The sequence below is a fragment of the Schistocerca serialis genome, chromosome 2, assembly GCF_023864345.2.
Source record: "Schistocerca serialis cubense isolate TAMUIC-IGC-003099 chromosome 2, iqSchSeri2.2, whole genome shotgun sequence".
In the NCBI taxonomy this organism is placed as follows: domain Eukaryota; kingdom Metazoa; phylum Arthropoda; class Insecta; order Orthoptera; family Acrididae; genus Schistocerca; species Schistocerca serialis.
In genome coordinates this window covers 194,934,607-194,960,814 of record NC_064639.1, presented here as the reverse complement: position 1 = coordinate 194,960,814, position 26,208 = coordinate 194,934,607, and the positions used below count along the sequence as shown (strand labels likewise).

Genomic DNA, 26,208 nt, shown 5'->3' with positions numbered 1-26,208 from the left:
TGACATCTAATTGTATGATTCACTGATTTATGACTCATCCAATTCTTTTCAGCCTATGTCTTCCACATATAACACTGCAGTAGTATTATTCAGCATAGGGACTGAAATTTCATTGTATAACACACCACATTCTCAACAGTCATCCTTTCATTGATTAGATTCAGAGGAATTGTTGTAAGATGTGATTGGCATCAATTAGGTGTAGTAATTTTTCATGCATAACATCCACCTCTTCTCTAGAACCTTTTGTACATGCACTTAACACAGCTTTACAGAGGATGCTGTTCACCCCTTCCAAACAGTTACCAATTTACAACATAACTGAGGAATATGGGAATATGCTTAAAATAAAGAAAACATTTTCAATGAAGTTCAGGCATTTGAAAGATAATGAGATAACAGTAAATCATAAGTGCTGTTGTGTTTACACTCAGCATAGATCCAAAACCAAATACTGTTCTTATATTTAAGTGCGAATGTAACATATGTGTCAGGACCATGGCTGAAACCTGGCCTGCCATCTTTCCACAAGCACTTTGAACGCTGGGACTTTCCCACTACTGCAAAGAAACAGTTTTGAATGGTTACTTCTGATAGACATAAAATGTGTTTATTGCAATAATATGCAAGTGTCACATAATTAACTTATTTCATGAAACTTCCCGGCAGATTAACACTGTGTGCCGGACCGAGACTCGAACTCGGGACCTTTGCCTTTCACAGGCAAGTGCTCTACCAACTGAGCTACCCAAGCAAGACTCACACCCCATCCTCACAGCTTTACTTCTGGGAACTTGTTTCATGTTTCAGACATATGTAAAATACCCCATGGTTGGCAAAGTATACCACACACTTTCACCTGCATTCATTTGTAATAGTGGTGGGAGAACCCCTGAGTGTGAATGTTCAGCATATAGGAGTGAAGTTTCGTAGCAACACCAGCATATATAACTCGTACTAAATAATCTTGTATGCCTGAGGAAAACAATGGTGTGTGTTTCTTATGAGGAAGTACACTTGATATTGTTGTTGTTGTGGTATTCAGTCCTGAGACTGGTTTGATGCAGCTCTCCATGCTACTCTATCCTGTGCAAGCTTCTTGATCTCTCAGTACCTACTGCAACCTACATCCTTCTGAATCTGCTTAGTGTATTCATCTCTTGGACTCCCTCTACGATTTTTACCCTCCACGCTGCCCTCCAATGCTAAATTTGTGATCCCTTGATGCCTCAGAACAACCGGTCCCTTCTTCTTGTCAAGTTGCGCCACAAACTCCTCTTCTCCCCAATTCTATTCAATACCTCCTCATTAGTTATGTGATCTACCCATCTAATCTTCAGCATTCTTCTGTAGCACCACATTCGTTCGAAAGCTTCTATTCTCTTCTTGTCCAAACTATTTATCGTCCATGTTTCACTTCCATACATGGCTACCCTCCATACAAATACTTTCAGAAACGACTTCCTGCCACTTAAATCTATACTCGATGTTAACAAATTTCTCTTCTTCAGAAACGCTTTCCTTGCCATTGCCAGTCTACATTTTATATCCTCTCTTACTTCGACCATCATCAGTTATTTTGCTCCCCAAATAGCAAAACTCCTTTACTACTTTAAGTGTCTCATTTCCTAATCTAATTCCCTCAGCATCACCCGACTTAATTCGACTACATTCCATGATCCTCGTTTTGCTTTTGTTGATGTTCATCTTATATCCTCCTATCAAGACACTGTCCATTCCGTTCAACTGCTCTTCCAAGTCCTTTGCTGTCTGTGACAGAATTACAATGTCATCGGCGAACCTCAAAGTTTTTATTTCTTCTCCATGGATTTTAATACCTACTCCGAATTTTTCTTTTGTTTCCTTTACTGCTTGCTCAATATACAGATTGAATAACATCAGGGAGAGGCTACAACCCTGTCTCACTCCCTTCCCAACCGCTGCTTCCCTTTCATGTCCCTCGACTCTTATAACTGCCATCTGGTTTCTGTACAAATTGTAAATAGCCTTTTGCTCCCTGTATTTTCCCCTGCCGTCTTCAGAATTTGAAAGAGAGTATTCCAGTCAACATTGTCAAAAGCTTTCTCTAAGTCTACAAATGCTAGAAACGTAGGTTTGCCTTTCCTTAATCTTTCTACTAAGATAACTTGATATTACAATATGCAAAATGAGAGCAATACAACAAGAATGGCAGAAAGGGATATTTTAGGGCTCGCTCAGGTTTTGTTATCACAAAACAAAGTATGTGTTTGGAAAATATTTATTTTCTTATAGAAAAAATATATAAAAATATGTGTAAAACACTTAACTGCTAATATTGATACAAACTGTAAGAAGTATTCATTCTTTTATAAAGAAAATACTTTTTTTTCACAATGTCGACAGATGTACCTTCGTGAACGGACGGAAAAATGTAATATTAGTTTCATATAGAACCACTTTCCTGTACAGATCTACCTTCATGAACGGACGGAAAAATGTAATATTAGTATCACATAGTAACCACTTTCCTACACAGTCATTAATTTTATGTCAACTCTTACACATAAAACACAGATCATTTAAAGTATCTTAGCAAATAAGGGCATCAGATTGTTTGAGCAGGAAAGCAGTTCTCATCAACATGCCACAAACTAGTGATCGTCTAATGTAAATTTGTAAAACCACTTTAAGGAAATGAATCTAGAAAAATTGAAATTATGTTAAATTACAATAAAATTAATGTTTACTGCATTAGATGAGTTATGCAGAATATAAGTAGTGAAAGAAAATAAAAATTCCATCTAACATGATAAACTTCATATTTTGACATAATCTTAAACTAAGTTTAAATGTAATGTAATTTTTTGTCAGAAATTCCAAAATACTGAAACATATGATTCACATGCAAATAAACCTACAACATAAAAACAACAGTACAAGCATGTTTTGCAATGCCAAATATAGTAAGTATTTTCAAATTTTTATTAATTTGTGCAGCTGCACAGTGACTGAGGTAAAAACCAGGCTAGTTGTTGTTACTTAACAAGGTTGACATGCATCCACCTCTTTTGAGTCTGTTGTACACAATGTCACAATATTACAGAGTGACTGGAATCAAATAATCCTTCACAAAGCAAAGTAGCTGAGTAAGGCTTTTTTTTATCTGATGTCCTCTATACTCATTTTAATAATGTGCATTTTGCCAGACTGCGTTTTTGGAGTGAGAAACTGTCAATGAGTATAACTAATAATCTTACATCTGGGAAACTAATGGATTTAAGTATGAAGTTTGAGCAGAAAGATAATGCTACATGTCACAGCATATTCAGTAAAAGTATTGTCAGATCATCTTTTGACTGAAATGGCATCCCAATTTTGGTATTCAATTTATTCATGGGCATTACAGTATATTTTCATGTACCACGTAATTTTATCACTTGCTGTATTAGAGTTCAGTACCAAAAAATATTTATGTTTTCTTTACAAAAACCACATTTTTAATTTTTTTTCAGATATGATTTTTAGTTTACTACAGTGCAACCAAGTGAAGTGGGTGCCTGGTGATGAAGGCAGTACACTGGCAAGTTGTGCTTCATAAGAGAGACTGAAAGCTATATGAATACTCAGCATAAATGTAAAGCAATAATGTCTCATAGATAGAATAATTCTCTTTCAGAGGACAAGAAAGTAAATGTACAAGACAGAAAGACATTCAGTTTTAACTGTTCAGCACTACTAGCACATGGAAAAAATAATTTGAGAACGTCCCAGTGTTATATCAGGCACATCATTCACTTGGATAGGTTACACGGGTAGTCCATTATAGCCCCTTGTATTTTGTAAGACACATGACACAAACAAAACAGCTGCCTTAAGGAAATAACAATGTGTTTGACACCTAAACAACATGGTATTCACACTCAATATAAAAAAGTCTGCTAACTTATGACATGCCTCTGGCAGTGGCAACTGCAAATAACAGCGAAATCATGGGCTGAAATGACAACTATATCATCAGTCTCTGGAATGTGAAAAAATATGTCTGTAAAGTCTGAATCGTACGTTACTACTCATTTATGGGGAAATGAGTAGTCAGTGAGGTATACCATGATTATAGCTGGACAATCATCAGCAGGCCCAACTACAAATTTAACTAATATATACTAGGAAGTGGACGGATAGGCAGTGGCTAACCAGAACAACTAATCGTCATTTTCAGTTATTTCATAAGAGAAACTTATCTCATTTGTCAATGAACGGTTAAAAATTATGTGACCACCATTAAATATTTTCATAACACAGCACAAAATTTAAGATGGAGCAATTGAATACAAATGTATGAACATTAAAACCTTCAGGTAATACATTAGTTTCTAGAACCTAAATACATATTGAATTGTTCATTGACTAAATCATCTGGTCCCCTGCCTAAGGGAATGAGTAACTTCATATCATCTACAAACATAATTCTGTCTTCAGCTGCCCTAAAATATAAATACAAAATACAGCTTGATAGTGCTATGTCACCCATAAAACTTAAACAAAAAGTATATTTACAAACTTTACAACAATTTGCAATGGTTCTACTACATCAACTGTGCATGAATGCTTTCTAGGATGCCACTTTCCATATTACCAATACAGTTGACTGGAACCAAAAATCCTTATAAAATACTGGCAAATGTGTAACAGGCTACTTGCTGATTCTGAGATTCAACTCTCAATAACAAGATCCTGTCCACATATTTAAATGTGAGGTACATGGAAAAGCTTCACTGAAGCCACATGTAAGTCAACAATGCGACAGTGGATAAGATCATAAGCAACGGCTTTGATATTTTTGATGATGGTGCTAAATTGCATCCATCCTCAGAGCAGTAACATTCTTCCCAGTACACACCATTGTCATAGACACCCCAGTTGCATACTCCAGTCACTCCATAAGTTGCCACAGACGCACACTGACGGATAACCTGACGCCATCGCCCATCCCCTGAAAATGCACATGAAAGTTTCACATACTATGTGTTTTACATGTGGTTCACTCATGACGGAAATAGTGCTCATTAACAATACAAAACACATACAAAGATAAAAAGAGATTGTAAATAAATACAAAAAGACATGTGAGAGACTTGAATTGCAGACTATGCTGTGTTCTAAATACTAAGAGTTTTGGAACAATGGCAAGATTCTGTTAAACAGAAGCAGCAGCAAATGACTAAAGTTTTGAAACATGTTATGTACTTTTAAATTTCTTAATAAATACTTAGCAGTTGTACCTTTAACATAAACCTGAACCTGACTGGAAAATACAGAAATGTCAATAACATATTTGCCCATATTTTTGATAGTCCATTAGGTCTACTCGCCTCATAATTCAGAGCTGCACATACAAAACTGAAGTGGCAAACGTCTGAAGGTAGACAGAAAGTATCCTGTGAATGCCTGCTTAAAAAGTTTGAAGAACCAGCAATTAAAGGCACAAACTGCAAACAATTGTAGATTGTGGCCAATGGTGGAATAAGTTATGAAGGATTATAGATTAGCATCATTTTTGTGTTGAGTTAACTTTGAGAAAGGAGTTGCAAAGTATGTAAAGCTGGTGAAAAATATAGAAACAAATAGTTTTTGTGTTGATTGAAATGTAGAAGCATGTTCTTATGAGTTGTTACTGCAGAATACTTCTATGATAATTGTAACTGTCTACAGATTGCAAGGAAACTTTAGATATCTATGAGGAATCTAGATGCATTATTGAGCTACATGTCAAGCAAGAATAAACAGTTAGTAACTTGTGGGGACTTCAATGTGGATTTCTTAAAAGATATGGATAGGAAAAATGAACAGAATTACTATTTGGGTGTTTCAATCTAATTTCAGTAATCACTTATGTGCAGCAAAAAAGCAGATCACGGATAGACCACATTTTTATAGACAATGCTCAGGTTGAAACAATTAGTGTGTACCCAACTGCTAACGGGCTACCTTATCATGATGTACAATTAATGGAAATAAACAATATGGGACCTTTCAACTTGGGAGGCTGGTTCATACAAAGCAGTGAGGCTTATTAATATGAACAGAATACAATGTTTTAAGAGTAAGCTAAGAGGGTTTAATAAGTTTAATAAGGCACAGCTGCAAAGTACTAACACGAATTCTTTACAGACGAATGGAAAACTAGTAGAAGCCAACCTCGGGGAAGATCAGTTTGGATTCCGTAGAAATACTGGAACACGTGAGGCAATACTGACCTTACGACTTATCTTAGAAGAAAGATTAAGGAAAGGCAAACCTACGTTTCTAGCATTTGTAGACTTAGAGAAAGCTTTTGACAGTGTTGACTGGAATACTCTCTTTCAAATTCTAAAGGTGGCAGGGGTAAAATACAGGGAGCGAAAGGCTATTTACAACTTGTACAGAAACCAGATGGCAGTTATAAGAGTTGAGGGACATGAAAGGGAAGCAGTGGTTGGGAAGGGAGTAAGACAGGGTTGTAGCCTCTCCCCGATGTTATTCAATCTCTATTGAATCTATATTGAGTAAGCAGTAAGGGAACAAAGGAAAAATTTGGAGTAGGTATTAAAATCCATGGAGAAGAAATAAAAACTTTGAGGTTCACCGATGACATTGTAATTCTGTCAGAGACAGCAAAGGACTTGGAAGAGCAGTTGAACGGAATGGATGGTGTCTTGAAGGGAGGATATAAGATGAACATCAACAAAAGCAAAACGAGGATAATGGAATGTAGTCGAGTTAAGTCGGGTGATGCTGAGGGTATTAGATTAGGAAATGAGACACTTAAAGTAGTAAAGGAGTTTTGCTATTTGGGGAGCAAAATAACTGATGATGGACGAAGTAGAGAGGATATAAAATGTAGACTGGCAATGGCAAGGAAAGTGTTTCTGAAGAGGAGAAATTTGTTAACATCGAGTATAGATTTAAGTGTCAGGAAGTTATTTCTGAAAGTATTTGTATGGAGTGTGGCCATGTATGGAAGTGAAACATGGACGGTAAATAGTTTGGACAAAAAGAGAATAGAAGCTTTTGAAATGTGGTGCTACAGAAGAATGCTGAAGATTAGATGGGTAGATCACATAACTAATGAGGAAGTATTGAATAGGATTGGGGAGAAGAGAAGTTTGTGGCACAACTTGACCAGAAGAAGGGATCGGTTGGTAGGACATGTTCTGAGGCATCAAGGGATCACCAATTTAGTATTGGAGGGCAGCGTGGAGGGCAAAAATCATAGGGGGAGACCAAGAGATGAATACACTAAGCAGATTCAGAAGGATGTAGGTTGCAGTAGGTACTGGGAGATGAAGAAGCTTGCACAGGATAGAGTAGCATGGAGAGCTGCATCAAACCAGTCTCAGGACTGAAGACCACAACAACAACAACAACAAGAGGGTTGATATGGAATGAGGTATACGTAGGAAGAGATGCTTATGTCAAAATGTATTCCACAGTCAATTTGTGTCAATGACACATTGTCAAATAGGAGAGAGGACAGCCAGTGTAGACGATTCAGTAATAATTAAACTAAATGACTATGTTATGACTAATAATTGACAAGTTGCAAATACTTTTAACAATAAGTTTCTAAATGTAGCAGCAAATACAGGATTAAAAATTTCAGTTGAGGAAGCAAGACAAAATATTAAAAATGTCATTCCACAAAACTAAGCACTGAAATTAATACAATATCATTCACTGAAATTAATACAATTGTAAAAATTCTAAAAAATGAAAGTTATTGTGGGGCTGATGAAATTTCAAATAGAATTCTGAAAAGTTGTTCCAACTTAATAAGTATTAAGTAAACAATGTCAATTTCCTTACTGACATCTTTTTCCAAAATATTTGAAAAAATAATGTATTCAAGAGTGGTCGAACACGTAAGTGGAGACCATTTACTTAGCACATCACAGCTTGCTTTCCAGAAAGCTTGCTCGACTGAGAATGCTATTTATACATTCACTCATCTAACAAACACATCTCAAATAATAATATATCAGCAGCTGGTATTTTTTGTGATCTCTCCAAGCCTTCGATTGTGTAGATCAGAATACTTTCTTCAAAAACTAGAAGTTCTATGGAACTGATGGCTTTACACAGAGCTGGTTTGAATCGTACTTGACAAACTGAATAATTCAGACAATGTAGGAATTGTAGAAAATTTTAGTGACTGGAGTAAAATCGCACAGGGAATCCCACAGCGTTCAATTCTGGGTCCACCTCCTACTACTTATACATGTGAATGACCTACCACTTAACATTCAACAAGCAAAATTTGTACTTTTTGTACACAATACTAGTGTTATAATAAATTCCACTAGAGAGAAAACACTAGAAGAGTTAGTAAACTATGTTTTTCAAAGAATTATTAAATGGTTATCTGAGAAGGCAATTCATTGTGTTATAACTGTAAGGTCCCCCTAAACAGTACTGCCCGCATTACACAGCAGAGGCATTGACAAATGGAACTGACTCTGTATGGAATGCGTACACAGTTATTTTTGATTATGTTACTCTTTATTCACTCAAGCCCTGCAGAAGACTCCACAAAACATTCATGTGAAACACCAATAAATGCTACCAATACCTCACAATATTAAGGTTTTAGTGGAATAGCACTATTGGAAATAATGGTTCAGAAAAGACAAGATGAAGAGCTGTAAGCCTAAAGTAGTCAAAAATCATCCAAAGTAACACCAACTCACTGGAAAATCCAACAAGAGAGACTGAAGTCCAAAATCAGCAGGAGCCCACTTCCAGCATCAAATAACTAAAATGTAGCAATTGCCTTAAAAGAACTCAACATAGGGCTAACCTCAATGAAAAAAGAAAAGCAATCGGGGAGAATGACATCTGTGTGAAACATAAAACACTTTGGTCCTGGAGCGAACAATGGAGTCTGGGCTTTGTCAACCACTACCCCAAAATATACAAGATTCCAGGGTCATTCCATGTCAAGTCATCCAGGCCATGACACCCATTATCCAGTTGTGAACTTAGATCTTGTGTACTGCTTTGGTTTCTAGTATCATGAACTTTTGCCAATATTTATTGCTTTATATACATTCTGTTGGTAGCAATTGCTGAAAGTTCGATGCAATGCGTTACTTCAAAGCAAATTGGAAAAATTTGAAAATTGGCTGCAGTTTTTAAACAAAAAATATAGTATACTAAGATGGTATCTGTTCTTTCGGACATGTCTGAAAGAACACCATCGTTGACCATGCAGCTCGTTAGAATGAAATTACAATGAAATGAACACCCTTAGCTGCTTACAGGCATTGACATACGTCAACGGGAACAGATGAAAATGTGTGCCCCGACCAGGACTCGAACCTGGGATCTCCTGCTTACATGGCAGACGCTCTATCCATCTGAGCTGCATGGTCACCGATGGTATCTGTTCTTTCGGACATGTCCGAAAGAACAGATACCATCTTAGTATACTATTTTTTGTTTAAAAACTGCAGCCAATTTTCAAATGTCCGAAAGAACAGATACCATCATAATATATACATATAGTTAAGGTTCACCGGCCACTTGACCATCTTCTTCTTCTGTGCGAATGCACAAACAGTGCCCAAACTCTTATGGGAATCGGCAACACGCCGCGAGTAATGAGTATAATGGGCGGGGGCACTATGAATGTAGTATGGGACAATACATTGAGAATGTGGGTTTCGCCAGAGGCGTGCTAGACATAAATCCCTGCAGTCGCACTATCCTCTGTGTCCTCGGTGGCTCAGATGGATAGAGCGTCTGCCATGTAAGCAGGAGATCCTGGGTTCGAGTCCCGGTCGGGACACATATATTCATCTGTCCCCGTTGACGTATGTCAATGTCTGTAAGCAGCTAAGGGTGTTCATTTCATTGTAAAAAATAGTAGGCTGACTGTTTTTTCCCTGAGTATCCTTTCAGACATGTAGTTTCTGAAAACATGTTAGAATTGTCCAACAAAATTTTTGTAAAGTTTAGATAATTTTATTGTTAAATTAGAATAAATTTTTGGACAATTGCCCCCCCCCCCCGCCCCCCCCCCCCCTCTGGAAAACACTGAAAAAATTAGAAAGTGCTCTACAAATAATAAAGTTTCATCGCACAAAAAATCAGTTTTGAGAAATGAACGACACTGGGGAAAAAAATTATATTACTACCAAAGAGGCTTTAACAACATATGTACACATAACAATATTCAAACTGAACAAAAATTGCAATATATGAAACAAAATTACACATTATAAAATATTGGGAAACTTGTACATTACATGATATATGAACACTTTCTTTCTTCTGCCATAACCATTTTGTCAAAAGCCAATGTTGTCAACACTGCACAAAATGCTGGCACCAATCTGCATTCAAGTTGATTCGGAATTACACATGTGACGAGACACTTTGATGCTTAGAATTTTTTATTATTATTATTATTTTTATGAGAACCACTTTTCTTCCACCAACTTTAAGGACTCTTTGCTCAGAGATTAAGTATGCCCTGTTGCTGTGGTGATATCAACTTCACATGGAATATGAGAGAAAGAAACAACACAAACATCATTATCAGGCCAATAAAAGGTGGGGATGGTCCATGAGAATGCATTAACCTTACTGCAACATCTCCTCCTTCACAATTCACCTTCTCAACAATTCCCAAATATCAAGAAGAGTCATATCCATATGCAACATAGCAGTTGGGCTGCACAGTGCATTCCGGCATTAGTGGCAGAAGCGCATCTAAGAAACATGCACAATACTAAAACCCGTATCACAGCTCAGACTTTTGTTTTCTCCAATCTTGGTTGGTGATATTGGTACAATGTGATGCATGGATCGTGTTCCATAAACTGTTTTTGCACTTGTGAAGCGCTGAGAGAGATAATGTCTGACTTGTACAATTTCATCTTTTGAAACAAAGAGAACTGAAATGCCTTGCAGGTTCTCATGACAGAATTCAAGTACCTGTGAAGCTGTAAGTATTTGATCTTTATTAACTCTTTGCAAACTTGTTTTTGTTACAAGTCTTGTAACAGTGCCACCAATACCATTGCAGGGAGATTTGTCATGGCTGGTAGCAATAATGGACCAGCTGCACTTTATGTTGAAGTTGTGTTCATGGTAGCAGATATTTCTGAAATTCTTACAATTTTTTGATATTGTGTAGAACAACCATCAGTGAAATATTCAACAAATGCAAGATGAATTTCTGGAAATCCACATTTACAAAAATTCAGTACAGTCGTAAGTCTGGTACACCTGGGCAACATCATGTTCTACATCATCAGAAACAATACAAATGCTTTTCACATGCGACAGTTTGTCCTTTTTGTAATATATATGGACAGTGTGAAGAGTGCAGCTGCCATTGTTTCAATGGTACTCCTGTACTTCATCTTGAACAACGAAGTTGAGATTTTTACTGAACTCCATTAAAATTAACACTAATCCTTCAGCAAGTGTTTTCAACTTCATTTTGTGTTTCCCTTTTCATTTTCAGATAATCAGATTTTGATTTAGAAATAAAAGAGTGTGGAGTAAGTTTTTCAATTTTCTTAATTAGTGTGTCACGCAATTCTGATAGAGAAGTGATTGGAACACTTAAAGTCATTTTATCAGATGCTACCCATTGACTGTACTGAGCCATCTCATCAAGATCATAGTCTTCTATTTCATTTTCTAAGTGGGTTTAAGCAATGAACTGATGGGGCATTTTTCATACAGACTAAGCATACAACCTCAGTTATTTATATCACGTGTTATTATTTTAATTAGAACTTGGTATGTTTCTTTAATAGAAATGGAATTTAGAATCAATTTAACATTCTGGTGGTAAATGCATACACATACGGTATATGTTCCTGATGAACCTGCAAGTATACACTGTTATCGATAAAATACCCTTCTCCATTAAAAGAGCTCTCGCTTAACGTACCAGATATTCAGAAACCGGAAATTTGGAACTGACTTTCTGTCGAGATCAAGTTGGCGGCACAGGAGTACGTAACTGAATTTTTTCACAATTATTTGCATATTCAATTTCCTGTTTGATTTTGTCCATGAGTTCATCAAGATGTTTTGCCTTTGCTTCCAGTTCTGCTAAATCACTGTCAGGGATAGTGCTTGCATCAGCAGCCAGCTCAACTTGATATGTATGTGAAATTTTAGTTGCAGAGCCCCAGCTGCTGATTCCAATTTTCGTTTGGCTGCTGCATACCGACCATGCCGAGCAACTGAATGCAGCTTTGCAGGAGATACTCCTAAGCTAGTCAAGCTAGTATTAAGCACAGATTTTTCAGGTGTCTGCACCTTCACATTACTGTCATTTATATAGTCTGGTGATGAGTCGTCACTTGCTTATTTTTCATTAATAAGTTTGATACAGGTTGGGCACATTTTCTCCCCAAGGGTAATGCTAAAGCCTCTCATTTTGAAGGTCTTTGCCTTTTTCAAAACTAATTTCATGCAATCCAGATGAAACAGATGGTTTATGGTGCTTGAAGGGATCACAGCAAATTTTCTTATGTAGAGAGAATCTGCGCATGTACCTGTCTTTGTGTTTAACACACACACACATGAAACATTTAAATCACAGTATGAATGACTCTTGCTTCGCCATAATAAAAGTTCTTGTTCTTCACTGGTCAGTTCATTCACACAAGTCAGGGCATTATCACATATATCTTGCAGATATTGTCCAAGAAAACACTGCTTACTTGTACTTTCCATATTGCTTCAGTCATAAAACCAATATTTGTTGTAAATAATTAAAAAGATGATTGGCGTAACCTAAAAAGTAATTAAATAATGAAAAATCATTCTATCCCATTGTTTCATAACAAAAGTAGTTCACATTATTCTTGTAACATTAAGGGACTTAACTTTTGTTTTGGAATGAATAGTTAAAAACTGCAACAATTGAATTTTTAACCAATAACTGACTCTGGATACAACTCAGTACAAGAGCTCAGAACTGCATGCTCAGTGAACACATAACTCAAAACAAAGGAACTGGATGATGCAGTACATGTAGTGGCAATAAAACAGTGTTCTCAGATATGATTTCCTAAGGAAATCCAGTATAGCCAAATTTTTTAGTGGTGACATGGTAGTCATGAATTAGGAACTCCAATATTTCTTTTACAATAACATTGTTTTTCACACTTCCCATTATTTCTACAAAATTATTCTTTTAGTGTGACATAATGGAGTATTTATAATAATATTGTAAATTTTTCAAAGGTATGAGGGGACAATACCTTCAAAAAATTATTATGTCCATGCATGGATTTTGTTTAAAAGAAATTATTTACAATATTTTCTGAGCTGCAGATGATGGATATTCATTATAAGAAGCACAACTATAAAAATATAAACCTTCTTCTTTAACTAAAACAAAAAAAAATTCAAGCTTCCACCGCAAAAACTGTGGGAACTATAGCATTTTTAAATTATAAAGGCGCTTGTCTATGAGAGACTGGATTCCTGAATCTACACAACTTCTTTTTATCATAAGTGAAAAGTAATTGACCTGCAACATTTCGTGAACATATGTAGGTAAACTTCCACTACCCAAAATTTCGAAGATTTGCATGATGATGGGTGTCATTTCCTAAAATTTCTGGATGATTTGACATGGAATGGCCCCCAAAGACGTGGAGAAAAGCAAAGATAGCGGCAATACTAAAGCCTGGGAAAGACCCACATCCCCAGAAGTACTATCATCCAGTATTGCTCTTACAGCTTCTATACAAACTGCATCAATGACTCATACTGAACTGCTCATTAGGCATCATTGTACCAAAACACACCCACCAAAAGTCTGCAGACCAAGAAAATGTTGAAGCAGCCAAATCTTGGCTCTTACTGAAGAAAACAGATAACAGGACTAGCCTTGGTTGACCTAAGCTCTACACCGTCCAGCCAAGAATTTCCAAGACTGATTTTATTTCTGGCACATATGTGATGTCAATGCAGTAACAATGGTGGCAGCTTGAAGTAACAACTGTAAACGACAGAAGTGGACTCTTATCAGTCAATTGTGAGCAGGCAGCAGTAAGTAGTGGATGTATGGTTGGAATGTGTCAAGGTTGTTGCAAATTGGAATGGAGCAACATCTCTAAATGAAATGTTCAAGACATTCTCCAGAATGTTTAATAGGAAAAGTGAGTGGAAAGTTGTCCTGCACATGTTGACTCCTGAACAAAAACAACGATGCAGGCTGTGGCTTGATTGACATGCAAAACAGACAATTCTTTGCTGGAAAAAATTATCATGGGTGGCACGATTTGGTGTTATCAGTATGAACCTAACATAAAACAACAAAGTGCAGATATTTACATGAAGGGTTAACTCTGAAGACAAACGACATTCAAGCCAATGTGAAACAACAGAAACTCCAGGATGCAATAATGACCATATTATGGAAAGGATAGATTGCTACTCAGCGTGTAGCAGAGATGCCGAGTTGCAAACAGACACAACAAAAAGTCTGCTAAACATGTAAACTTTTGGCAGAAGGCATTCTTCCGAAATAAACCACACACATTCATGCAAATGCAGTTCACACACACGACTACCTCTGGCAACTGGGGCCAAACTATGAGCAACTGCGCGTGATGGGAGAGACAATCTGGGTGATAGGGGTAAGGAAGAGTCAGGGGTGGGGAGGGGGATGGTCAAGTGCTGTTTGTGGGAGCATAATACAGGTATGAGGTGGAGGGCAAGTACAGCAGCTAGGTGCAGTTCGGAGATAGATGGCGGGAGCAGCGGAAAAGGAGGGAAGTAAGAAGATTGTGGATGTGCTTGTGGAACAGAAGGCTGTGGAGTTGGAACACGGAAGGGGATAGCTAAAAATGGAAATGATCGCATGGCATCAGTGGCCAGGAGTTCCCAGGCAGGAAGTTCAGCCACCAAGTGCCAGTCTTATTGAGTGCGACACCACACTGGGCAACTTGGCGTCGACAATGGGGATGAAATGATGATGAGAACATTACAACACTCAGTCCCTGAGGGAAGAAAATCTCCCACCCCCACCGGGAATCGAACCTGGGCCCCCGTGTGTGGCCCAACGCACTGACCATTCAGCTAATGAGGCGGACAGGGGATAGGTGAAGAACAATGACTAATGAACGTCAAGACCAGGCCAGTTACGGGAACATAGGACATATTGCAGGGAGAGTTCCCACTAATACACTTCAGAAGAGCTGGTGTTGGTAGGAAGGACCTAGTTGGTACAAGCTGCAAAGCAGTCATTAAAATTAAGAACGCTGTGTTGGGTGGTTCACTCAGCAACTGGATTGTCCAGCTGTTTCTTCTCCACCGTTCGTCGGTGGCCATTCGTGCGGACAGACAGCTTGTTAGTTGTCAAGCACATGTAGAATGAAGCACAGTTGTTGCAGCTTAACTTGCAGATCACATGACTGTTTTCACAGGTAGCCCTGCCTTTGACAGGACAGGTGATGCTTGTGACTGGACTGGAGTAGGTGGTGGTGGGAGGATGTTGTTATTGTTGTTGTTGTTGTGGTCTTCAGTCCTGAGACTGGTTTGATGCAGCTCTCCATGCTACTCTATCCTGTGCAAGCTTCTTCATCTCCCAGTACTTACTGCAACCTACGTCCTTCTGAATCTGCTTAGTGTATTCATCTCTTGGTCTCCCTCTACGATTTTTACCATCCACGCTGCCCTCCAATACTAAATTGGTGATCCCTTGATGCCTCAGAACATGTCCTACCAACCGGTCCCTTCTTCTTGTCAAGTTGTGCCACAAACTCCTCTTCTCCCCAATTCTATTCAATACCTCCTCATTAGTTATGTGATCTACCCACCTTATCTTCAGCATTCTTCTATAGCACCACATTTCGAAAGCTTCTATTCTCTTCTTGTCCAAACTAGTTATCATACATGACTACACTCCATACAAATACTTTCAGAAACGACTTCCTGACACTTAAATCTATACTCGATGTTAACAAATTTCTCTTCTTCAGAAACGATTTCCTTGCCATTGCCAGTCTACATTTTATATCCTCTCTACTTCAACCATCATCAGTTATTTTACTCCCTAAATAGCGAAACTCCTTTACTACTTTAAGTGTCATCGGCGAACCTCAAAATTTTTACTTCTTCTCCATGAATTTTAATACCTACTCCGAATTTTTCTTTTGTTTCCTTTACTGCTTGCTCAATATACAGATTGAATAACATCGGGGAGAGGCTACAACCCTGTCTCACTCCATCCCCAACCACTGCTTCCCTTTCATGCCCCTCGACTCTTATAACTGCCATCTGGTCTCTGTACAAATTGTAAATAGCCTTTCGCTCGCTGTATTTTACCCCTGCCACCTTCAGAACTTGAAAAAGAGTATTCCAGTTAACATTGCCAAAAGCTTTCTCTAAGTCTACAAATGCTAGAAATGTAGGTTTGCCTTTTCTTAATCTTTCTTCTAAGATAAGTCGTAAGGTTAGTATTGCTCACGTGTTCCAACATTTCTACGGAATCCAAACTGATCTTCCCCGAGATACGCTTCTACCAGTTTTTCCATTCGTCTGTAAAGAATTTGCGTTAGTATTTTGCAGCTGTGACTTATTAAACTGATAGTTTGGTAATTTTCACATCTGTCAACACCTGCTTTCTTTGGGATTGGAATTATTATATTCTTCTTGAAGTCTGAGGGTATTTCGCCTGTCTCATACATCTTGCTCACCAGATGGTAGAGTTTTGTCATGACTGGCTCTCCCAAGGCCATCAGTAGTTCTAATGGAATGTTGTCTACTCCCGGGGCCTTGTTTCGACTCAGGTCTTTCAGTGCTCCGTCAAACTCTTCACGCAGTATCCTATCTCCCATTTCGTCTTCATCTACATCCTCTTCCATTTCCATAATATTGTCCTCAAGTACATTGCCCTTGTATAAACCCTCTATATACTCCTTCCACCTTTCTGCCTTCCCTTCTTTGCTTAGAACTGGGTTGCCATCTGAGCTCTTGATATTCATACAAGTGGTTCTCTTATCTCCAAAGGTCTCTTTAATTTTCCTGTAGGCAGTATCTATCTTACCCCTAGTGAGACAATCCTCTACATCCTTACATTTGTCCTCTAGCCATCCGTGCTTAGCCATTTTGCACTTCCTGTCGATCTCATTTTTAAGACGTTTGTATTCCTTTTTGCCTGCTTCATTTACAGCATTTTTATATTTTCTCCTTTCATCAATTAAATTCAATATTTCTTCTGTTACCCAAGGATTTCTATTAGCCCTCGTCTTTTTACCTACTTGATCGTCTGCTGCCTTCACTACTTCATCCCTCAGAGCTACCCATTCTTCTTCTACTGTATTTCTTTCCCCCATTCCTGTCAATTGTTCCCTTTATGCTCTCCCTGAAACTCTCTACAACCTCTGGTTCTTTCAGTTTATCCAGGTCCCATCTCCTTAAATTCCCACCTTTTTGCAGTTTCTTCAGTTTCAATCTGCAGTTCATAACCAATAGATTGTGGTCAGAATCCACATCTGCCCCTGGAAATGTCTTACAATTTAAAACCTGGTTCCTAAATCTCTGTCTTACCATTATACACTCCTGGAAATTGAAATAAGAACACCGTGAATTCATTGTCCCAGGGAGGGGAAACTTTATTGACACATTCCTGGGGTCAGATACATCACATGATCACACTGACAGAACCACAGGCACATAGACACAGGCAACAGAGCATGCACAATGTCGGCACTAGTACAGTGTATATCCACCTTTCGCAGCAATGCAGGCTGCTATTCTCCCATGGAGACGATCGTAGAAATGCTGGATGTAGTCCTGTGGAATGGCTTGCCATGCCATTTTCACCTGGCGCCTCAGTTGGACCAGCGTTCGTGCTGGACGTGCAGACCGCGTGAGACGACGCTTCATCCAGTCCCAAACATGCTCAATGGGGGACAGATCCGGAGATCTTGCTGGCCAGGGTAGTTGACTTACACCTTCTAGAGCACGTTGGGTGGCACGGGATACATGCGGACGTGCATTGTCCTGTTGGAACATCAAGTTCCCTTGCCGGTCTAGGAATGGTAGAACAATGGGTTCGATGACGGTTTGGATGTACCGTGCACTATTCAGTGTCCCCTCGACGATCACCAGTGGTGTACGGCCAGTGTAGGAGATCGCTCCCCACACCATGATAACGGGTGTTGGCCCTGTGTGCCTCGGTCGTATGCAGTCCTGATTGTGGCGCTCACCTGCACGGCGCCAAACACGCATACGACCATCATTGGCACCAAGGCAGAAGCGACTCTCATCGCTGAAGACGACACGTCTCCATTCGTCCCTCCATTCACGCCTGTCGCGACACCACTGGAGGCGGGCTGCACGATGTTGGGGCGTGAGCGGAAGACGGCCTAACGGTGTGCGGGACCGTAGCCCAGCTTCATGGAGACAGTTGCGAATGGTCCTCGCCGATACCCCAGGAGCAACAGTGTCCCTAATTTGCTGGGAAGTGGCGGTGCGGTCCCCTACGGCACTGCGTAGGATCCTACGGTCTTGGCGTGCATCCGTGCATCGCTGCGATCCGGTCCCAGGTCGACGGGCACGTGCACCTTCCGCCGACCACTGGCGACAACATCGATGTACTGTGGAGACCTCACGCCCCACGTGTTGAGCAATTCGGCGGTACATCCACCCGGCCTCCCGCATGCCCACTATACGCCCTCGCTCAAAGTCCGTCAACTGCAAATACGGTTCACGTCCACGCTGTCGCGGCATGCTACCAGTGTTAAAGACTGCGATGGAGCTCCGTATGCCACGGCAAACTGGCTGACACTGACGGCGGCGGTGCACAAATGCTGCGCAGCTAGCGCCATTCGACGGCCAACACCGCAGTTCCTGGTGTGTCCGCTGTGCCGTGCGTGTGATCATTGCTTGTACAGCCCTCTCGCAGTGTCCGGAGCAAGTATGGTGGGTCTGACACACCGGTGTCAATGTGTTCTTTTTTCCATTTCCAGGAGTGTATAATCTATCTGATACCTTTTAGTATCTCCAGGATTCTTCCAGGTATATAACCTTCTTTTATGACTCTTGAACCAAGTGTTAGTAATGATTAAGTTATGCTCTGTGCAAAATTCTACAAGGCGGCTTCCTCTTTCATTTCTTCCGCCCAATCCATATTCACCTACTATGTTTCCTTCTCTCCCTTTTCCTACTGATGAATTCAAGTCACCCATGACTATTAAATTTTCATCTCCCTTCACTACCTGAATAATTTCTTTTATCTCGTCATCCATTTCATCTATTTCTTCATCATCTGCAGAGCTAGTTGGCATATAAACTTGTACTACTGTAGTAGGCATGGGCTTTGTGTCTATCTTGGCCACAATAATGCGTTCACTATGCTGTTTGTAGTAGCTAACCCGCACTCCTATTTTTTTATTCATTATTAAACCTACTCCTGCATTACTCCTATTTGATTTTCTATTTATAACCCTGTAATCACCAGACCAAAAGTCTTGTTCCTCCTGCCACCGAATTTCACTAATTCCCACTATATCTAACTTTAACCTATCCATTTCCCTTTTTAAATTTTCTAACCTACCTGCCCGATTAATGGATCTGACATTCCACGCTCCGATCCGTAGAACGCCAGTTTTCTTTCTCCTGATAACGACGTCCTCTTGAGTAGTCCCTGCCCGGAGATCCAAATGGGGGACTATTTTACCTCCGGAATATTTTACCCAAGTGGACGCCATCATCATTTAATCACACAGTAAAGCTGCATGTCCTCAGGAAAAAATACGGCTGTAGTTTCCCCTTGCTTTCAGCCGTTCGCAGTACCAGCACAGTAAGGCCGTTTTGGTTAATGTTACAAGGCCAGATCAGTCAATCATCCAGACTGTTGCCTCTGCAACTACTGAAAAGGCTGTTGCCCTCTTCAGGAACCACATGTTTGTCTGGCCTCTCAACAGATACCCCCCCGTTGTGGTTGCACCTACAGTACGGCCATCTGTATCGCTGAGGCACGCAAGCCTCCCCACCAACGGCAAGTTCCATGGTTCATGGGGGGGTGGGAGGATGTATGGCACAGTTATTGCATCTAGGTCTATTACAGGGATATGGGCCATGAGGCAAAAGGTTGGGAGCAAAGGTTGTGTAGGGATAGGTGAGGATATTGTGTAGGCTCAGTGAACGGTGGAGTACCACTGTGGAAGAGGTGGGGTGGATAGTTGGTAGAGCATTTCTAATTTCAGGGCATGACGAGAGGTAGTAGAAACATTGGCAAAAAAGGTGATTCAGTTGCTCAAGTCGTAGGTGGTACTAAGTCATGAGAGGAATGCTCCTCTGTGGCCCGACAGTGGGACTTTGGAAGGTGGTGGGTGACTTGTGATATAAGGCATGTAAGATCTGTTTCTGTACAATGTTAGAAGGTTAATTATGGTCTGTGAAGGCCTCAGTAAGACCCTTGGTATATTTCAAGAGGGATTGCTTATCACTAAAGATGAAATAGCCATGGGTGGCTAGGCTGTTTGGCAGGGATTTCTTGGTATGGAATGGGTGGCAGCTGTCGAAGTGGAGGTATTGGTGGTGGTTGGTAGGTTTGGTATGGACAGTGGTACTGATGTAGCCATCTTCGAGGTGGAGATCGAGGAAGGTGGCTTGTGGTTGAGGAAGACCAGGTTCACCAAGAAAATCGACATGAAAGCTGTGTGTCAGCAAACTAGAATGTCCATCAACAAGAAGCATGAGTACAATGAGGATACAGAAGGGAATTACCTGTGTTCTTTTCAAGAGGAATCCATTCTAGTGTTTACATGAATCAATTTATAGAAACAATGGAAAAACTAACTCAGGATGATTAGATGAGGAGTCAATCCCCACTCCCCAACGTGAGTACACAGACTAAAATGGAGCTGCATACAACAGAAACACTGCTCCCACTTTTTAGACACTATATCTAACAAAAATCTGAAACTTCCTGGCAGATTAAAACTGTGTGCCGGACCGAGACTTGAACGGCATGAGTCGTGCTTGGGTAGCTCAGATGGCAGGACACTTGTTCGTGAAAGGCAAAGGCCCCAAGTTCCAGTCTAGGTCCAGCACACAGTTTTAATCCACCAAGAAGTTTCATATTAGTGCACACTCCACTGCACAGTGAAAATCTCATTCTTGAAACATCCCCCAGGCTGTGGCTAAGCCATGTCTCCACAATATCCTTTCTTCGAGGATTCCTAGTTCTGCAAGGTTCGCAGGAGAGCTTCTGTGAAGTTTGGAAGGTAGGAGACGAGGTACTGGTGGAAGTAAAGCTGTGAGGACGGGGCGTGAGTCATGCTGGGGATGCTCAGATGGTAGAACACTTGCCCATGAAAGTCAAAGATCCCGAGTTCAAGTCTCGGTCCAGCGCACAGTTTTAATCTGCCAGGAAGTTTCATATCAGCGCACACTACATTGTAGAGTGAAAATCTCATTCTAGCATAAATCTGTTTAGGTACTCAAGGTAAAAACTACAAATGCGGCAGCCTAGGTATAAATGTCACTGAGATTGCAGAGATGATAACATACTAACAAACCATCTGTGAGTTAGCTGTAAAGCAACCTTAATATATCTGATAGTTAAAAGAGCATGCTGTCACACTTTTTACACTTCTTAGCAGGTGACAGCTGTAGATACTTCACCACAACTAACTAAGCAGCATATACTTGGGTTGGTTACCACTGGATAAGCATTACAACACAAGTTCAACAACTGTGAAGCAGGATCATGAAGGTGGCGGTGTGGTGTGCTCAACATTCAAGTTTGGGCTGATAAATAAGAATGTATGAAATCTTATGAAGACAACAACGTAATGTCCAGTGTGATAAACATGTTCTACAAAGCAAGTGAACAGCATCTCTCCTATGCTCACATCAGACTCCAAGAGTGAAATTTATGTTGGGGTTAGGCTTACACCAGGCAGCTAAATATTACAAATCATTAAACATGGGAAGTTAACTCCTACTACTGCCTTCACACAGTGCTAAGAAATGGTCTTTCCATTAACACTACATTTAGCTCATAATATTTTCTCATGCCATATAACAAGAAATTAATTGCCCCAAAAACAAGTAGGCCTACTGAATCTAGTACTAGGATGGTCTTAATCTAATGGCAATGAAAGTAAACAAATAGGCCTAAGGATAAACTGAGGCGTTTGATACCACTTCGTCAACTAACCTAGACCTTGATACAAATCAGTCTGTCACCACAACATACTTTCCAGAAAATAGCATGTACATAAATTAAATACCAGTATTATCAGTGTACTGTTCAATGATAGATACAAAACATTATTTTTTCTAATATAAGTTATGGTGTTCTTTCTGATTTCCAAACGAAATTTGGCAGAACTACTAATGATGGGGTTTAACAACAGTGACAATATTTGGAAGAAGACAATGATATAGGTTTAAATTGTCGAAAAAATCATACTATTCACTGAACTGCACTATTTAACAGGCAACTTTCATGTCCGGACTAATCTGTCAGAGCTTGGTCAAACTGTTAATCAGTGGGTGAAACGGTACGGGCACGCCAAAAATAGGTTATTAAAGAATGCTCGCAAGTATCTGTCAGGCGAAATGAGAATGAAACGTATTACTTTCAGAAAAGTTTTGTTTCCTAAATGACAGTTATTTTTAAACAATTCGAAACACAATCAGACTGTGAACTGAGATGGATATGTCACACACGGATTTTATTTTTTATACAAGATTCCTATCCCATTGTAAATCATAAGTTTATCTGTATACGCGATATTCAAGAAATTGAGTATTTGTGATCTGCAGTTTTGAACTCAAGCGAGAAAACAAATGCTTAATAGTGTGGTGCAAATTTTAACAGACAATATCAACGTGCAGTGTACTTACATATGAAGCCTTTGGGACCCTGCTGAGTTTTCTTGACACAAAATGTTCCAAGAACATGAGATTCATCGCTGCCGCAATCAACTGCGATATGACGACTCTTGTCAAATTTTTTGTATGCTCCACAGTTATCTTCTCCTTTCAGATCCTCGGCTGATGAACACTGGTAACATCGTATAGCTTCGCCTGAAATGTATGTATTTAAAATTGAGCCATTCATTAGAAAAAACGATCAATGTAATGAGAGGGGTGATTGATCTGTGAAGTGATTATCAACAAAGTATTAATAATCCTAACGAAAATTCACACATTGAATTATCTCTAACCTGCTGGTACGAACAACACCAATAGGATAAACATAAGCCAAAAACAATGCGTAATGTTTGACAACATTGTATCCACATACAAACTAACAGCCAACACCCACCACCCACTTGTTGACGCATAGATAACATGCGCACTTACATACAGCAGCGTGCTTTATCTTTGCCTTGTGAACTATCGCCAGCTTGCGCAAGTGATTCTACCATAGAGCTGTTTTTGTGTCTCCGTTGATCTGCGTAGAATAGAAATATTCATTGAGTGAGAATTCAGATACACAGGACAGAATTTTAGCCGCTAACATACATAGACGTCGACAGTTACGAGATTATGGTGGGGAAGAAGTTTGTACTTAAACACTCTGAAGATTTTAAATGCCACTAACTTCGCTAGTACAGGCACATCCCGTTCAGAAGCGCCATTTATTAAGCATATGCGTCTCATAGCCATCTTCATAGTTTGAATTTCATATCTGGAATGACCTTGGCTTAAAGCTTTTAAGAAATGAATGCGAGGTCATTTCATTTGCCTGCTACAAGTGTCGAAGGTCAATTCACACTGACCGTTGCTTCACGTCACCGCCTCGTTAAGGAGTTTTCACACTGTCCGTCAATTCAATTCGCGAAACTCCGGTCAGCGGCTGGCAGTGACACATCCAGGAATTTGTTTTGGGAGGGGCTTGACTCAACTGTGCGTAGGCTTTCTCAAAATAAAGATTATTATACTAAAAAGCACACATAATTTTATTTTGCTCATTTAACACATAGAAAATCTCCTCGGACAACGCTTGGGAAATTCTTCAATGACTACGACAGGTTGTAGGCTGCCAGATATATCTCGGTGAATATACATGACAGCCAAACCATTCAACCAGTCATTCGTCATTGTCGTATGAAGATACGACTTTACCAGTTTAAGCGAAGAGAAGATACGTTCCACACTACAAGCAGATACTGGTAATGTATCGAGAATCTTCTAAAGAATTTTTATATTAGGGAAAAATTCATTTGTCTCTCGATGTGCCTCTGCTGCTGTTTGGGGGAGGGATGTTCCCTGTCTTTCCAGAGCTCCTTCGTAAGAGTTGCTGAAGAGTGCTCTGCTCTCAGAAAGCGACTCCTCAACTGTTTCAATACAAAATCGATGAAAGGAAAGAATTAATTCAAACTGAAACAAAACATGACATGACATTATTCTCGATCTCGAAAGAACAGAAAAGAAAGAAATTCTGCAGCAAGCAAAAAGTGTGTGTATGTATTAAAGGTTTACTTTACTTGTAGTATTCCTTAGCATCAGGTGCTTCCATATTTGAGGGATGAACGGAACGTTTGGCGAGTCTGGGTGCCTGCAGTGGGATGTCCAAAGGTTCTACAATATGACACGCCTCTTGGAAAATTACTTCATATTTCATTTCTCTGTATCGTTCCAGTGTTCTTATTACACTGTCTACCATCTCATACCAGAGGTTGAATTCTAATGCAAGAGCCTGAAGTTACCGTGAAAGCGAAATGGTAATCTCAAACACACTGGCGGTTACCATCAAAGTTAAGACAAAGTCATAACGCTGAATAGAAGCCAGAAGACTTGCAATTTCCGATGACAGAGAAGTTCTGTCCATTTCTTCAAGGAACTGTATGACAGAGTCAAATAGTTATTTGAATTGAATGAGTGTATCATGCCTTTCACGCCAGTGTGTACTACCAAGACTTTGTAAATTAACCCTTTTCGCCTCTGGTGTTTCTCAAGGATAGTTCGCTTGATATGTTCCAACCTTGTTGCTGACTCACACACAAAATTAGTAACACACTTACAACTCCCAACAATTGCGAATTCTAGGCAAGCTGCAGTCCCTCTAGATAGATAGGTTTAGTTTGTGCTACACAATGTATACAAGTCGCTAGCGGTTTGAGCTGCTTTATTCGGGATTGTACACCACTGAACTTTCCAGACATGTTAGCACCTCCATCCTAACCTTGACCTCTCAAAATCTTAACTTGTAGGCCGACTTGTTTTAATTCTTGGACGATTTGATCGCTTAATGCAGCACCAGTTCTGTCAGCTGCAGACAGAAAGCTTATGAAGTCTTCATGTATTGTGCTTTTTTGTAAATTCAGATACCTGATACATAAACTGAGTTGTTCTGTACCGTGGCAACCGTTGTTTAGTCGCCAAGGACAGCATATTTTGCTTCTTTGACTTTGTCGAATACATTTTTCATAATGACAGAATGGCAACAATCAATCAGCTGGTTCTGAGTTGTTTTGTTCAGATATGTAGCATTTTTGGCGCTGTCTATAAATGGTTTTGGAGAGATGAATAACCTGACTAAACGCGAAATTTTAAAAGTGCTCGAAATTTTCCTTGGCTGATTTCATCACTCAGTGTACTAGTTTAAAAAGAATTCAAAACCGAACAAACAAGATGATTGATATTACATTACATCATTTACGCTAAATATTACTTCACGCTGTCCCTTGTAGGGCAGGTATAGAGGATCCAGCGCTCGAAGAATTTTTGTTTTTTATCGTCCCTTTAACAAAACCGTTAGATTGTTATTTTTTAAGCACTGAGTTTGTAGAGTAACTAAAAGTATGAGACAATTCAATTTATCCCTTTTTTTAAAGGTAGAACAAAATTATGGAATGTGGAACAGCAAACTTATCTAAGAGAAAATGAAGAGCTCAGGGTTATCATCGTCTTTGTCAACACCAGAGGCAGAGGTAGTAGCGGATAAAGTATGTTCAGATGCTTTACATGTCGTCAACAGTTCCTATCAGGTCACATGAAATTGAATGAAACCGCAAACAGCTGTTAACTGATTGTCTGTTAATACGATCGGCTTCACTGCGTTAAAACACATTTTCAGGTGTAAGTGGTGTCACATAAATTAGCACATGGCGACGCCCTCAACGTTCGTAGTCAGGTAATTCGATCCCATGAAGAGGGGAAGTGTTCAACGAATAAAAATCGGCGAAACATTGGGGCGAATAGTGCAGGGGATGCGGCAACTGTAGTCAGTAGTCG

At 39.6% G+C, this 26,208-nt stretch overlaps 1 protein-coding gene and 1 non-coding gene across 2 annotated transcripts; one reads left to right on the top strand and one right to left on the bottom strand.

Annotated features, from left to right (window-relative positions):
• Positions 1 to 2,242: 2,242 nt before the first annotated feature.
• LOC126456932 (uncharacterized) lies at positions 2,243 to 23,325 on the bottom strand. Its single transcript, XM_050092865.1, has 3 exons — positions 23,193 to 23,325; positions 22,870 to 23,052; positions 2,243 to 4,975 (listed from the first exon to the last, which is right to left on the bottom strand). Exons 1-3 carry the CDS (start codon positions 23,257 to 23,259, stop codon positions 4,755 to 4,757), a joined length of 471 nt encoding a protein of 156 aa, XP_049948822.1. The 5' UTR covers positions 23,260 to 23,325; the 3' UTR covers positions 2,243 to 4,754.
• On the top strand, positions 9,734 to 9,808 carry Trnat-ugu (transfer RNA threonine (anticodon UGU)). The gene has a single exon. It is a non-coding gene; the product is annotated as a tRNA-Thr (tRNA).
• Positions 23,326 to 26,208: the final 2,883 nt, after the last annotated feature.

Excerpts from the sequence above, each read along its gene's own strand:
- LOC126456932 (XM_050092865.1), bottom strand. The coding sequence starts at position 23,259 with ATGTTGTCAAACATTACGCATTGTTTTTGGCTTATGTTTATCCTATTG. Across the intron at positions 23,053-23,192 it reads GGTGTTGTTCGTACCAGCAG|GCGAAGCTATACGATGTTAC; the intron begins GTTAGAGATAAT and ends CATACATTTCAG. Across the intron at positions 4,976-22,869 it reads GGGTCCCAAAGGCTTCATAT|GGGATGGGCGATGGCGTCAG; the intron begins GTAAGTACACTG and ends GTGCATTTTCAG.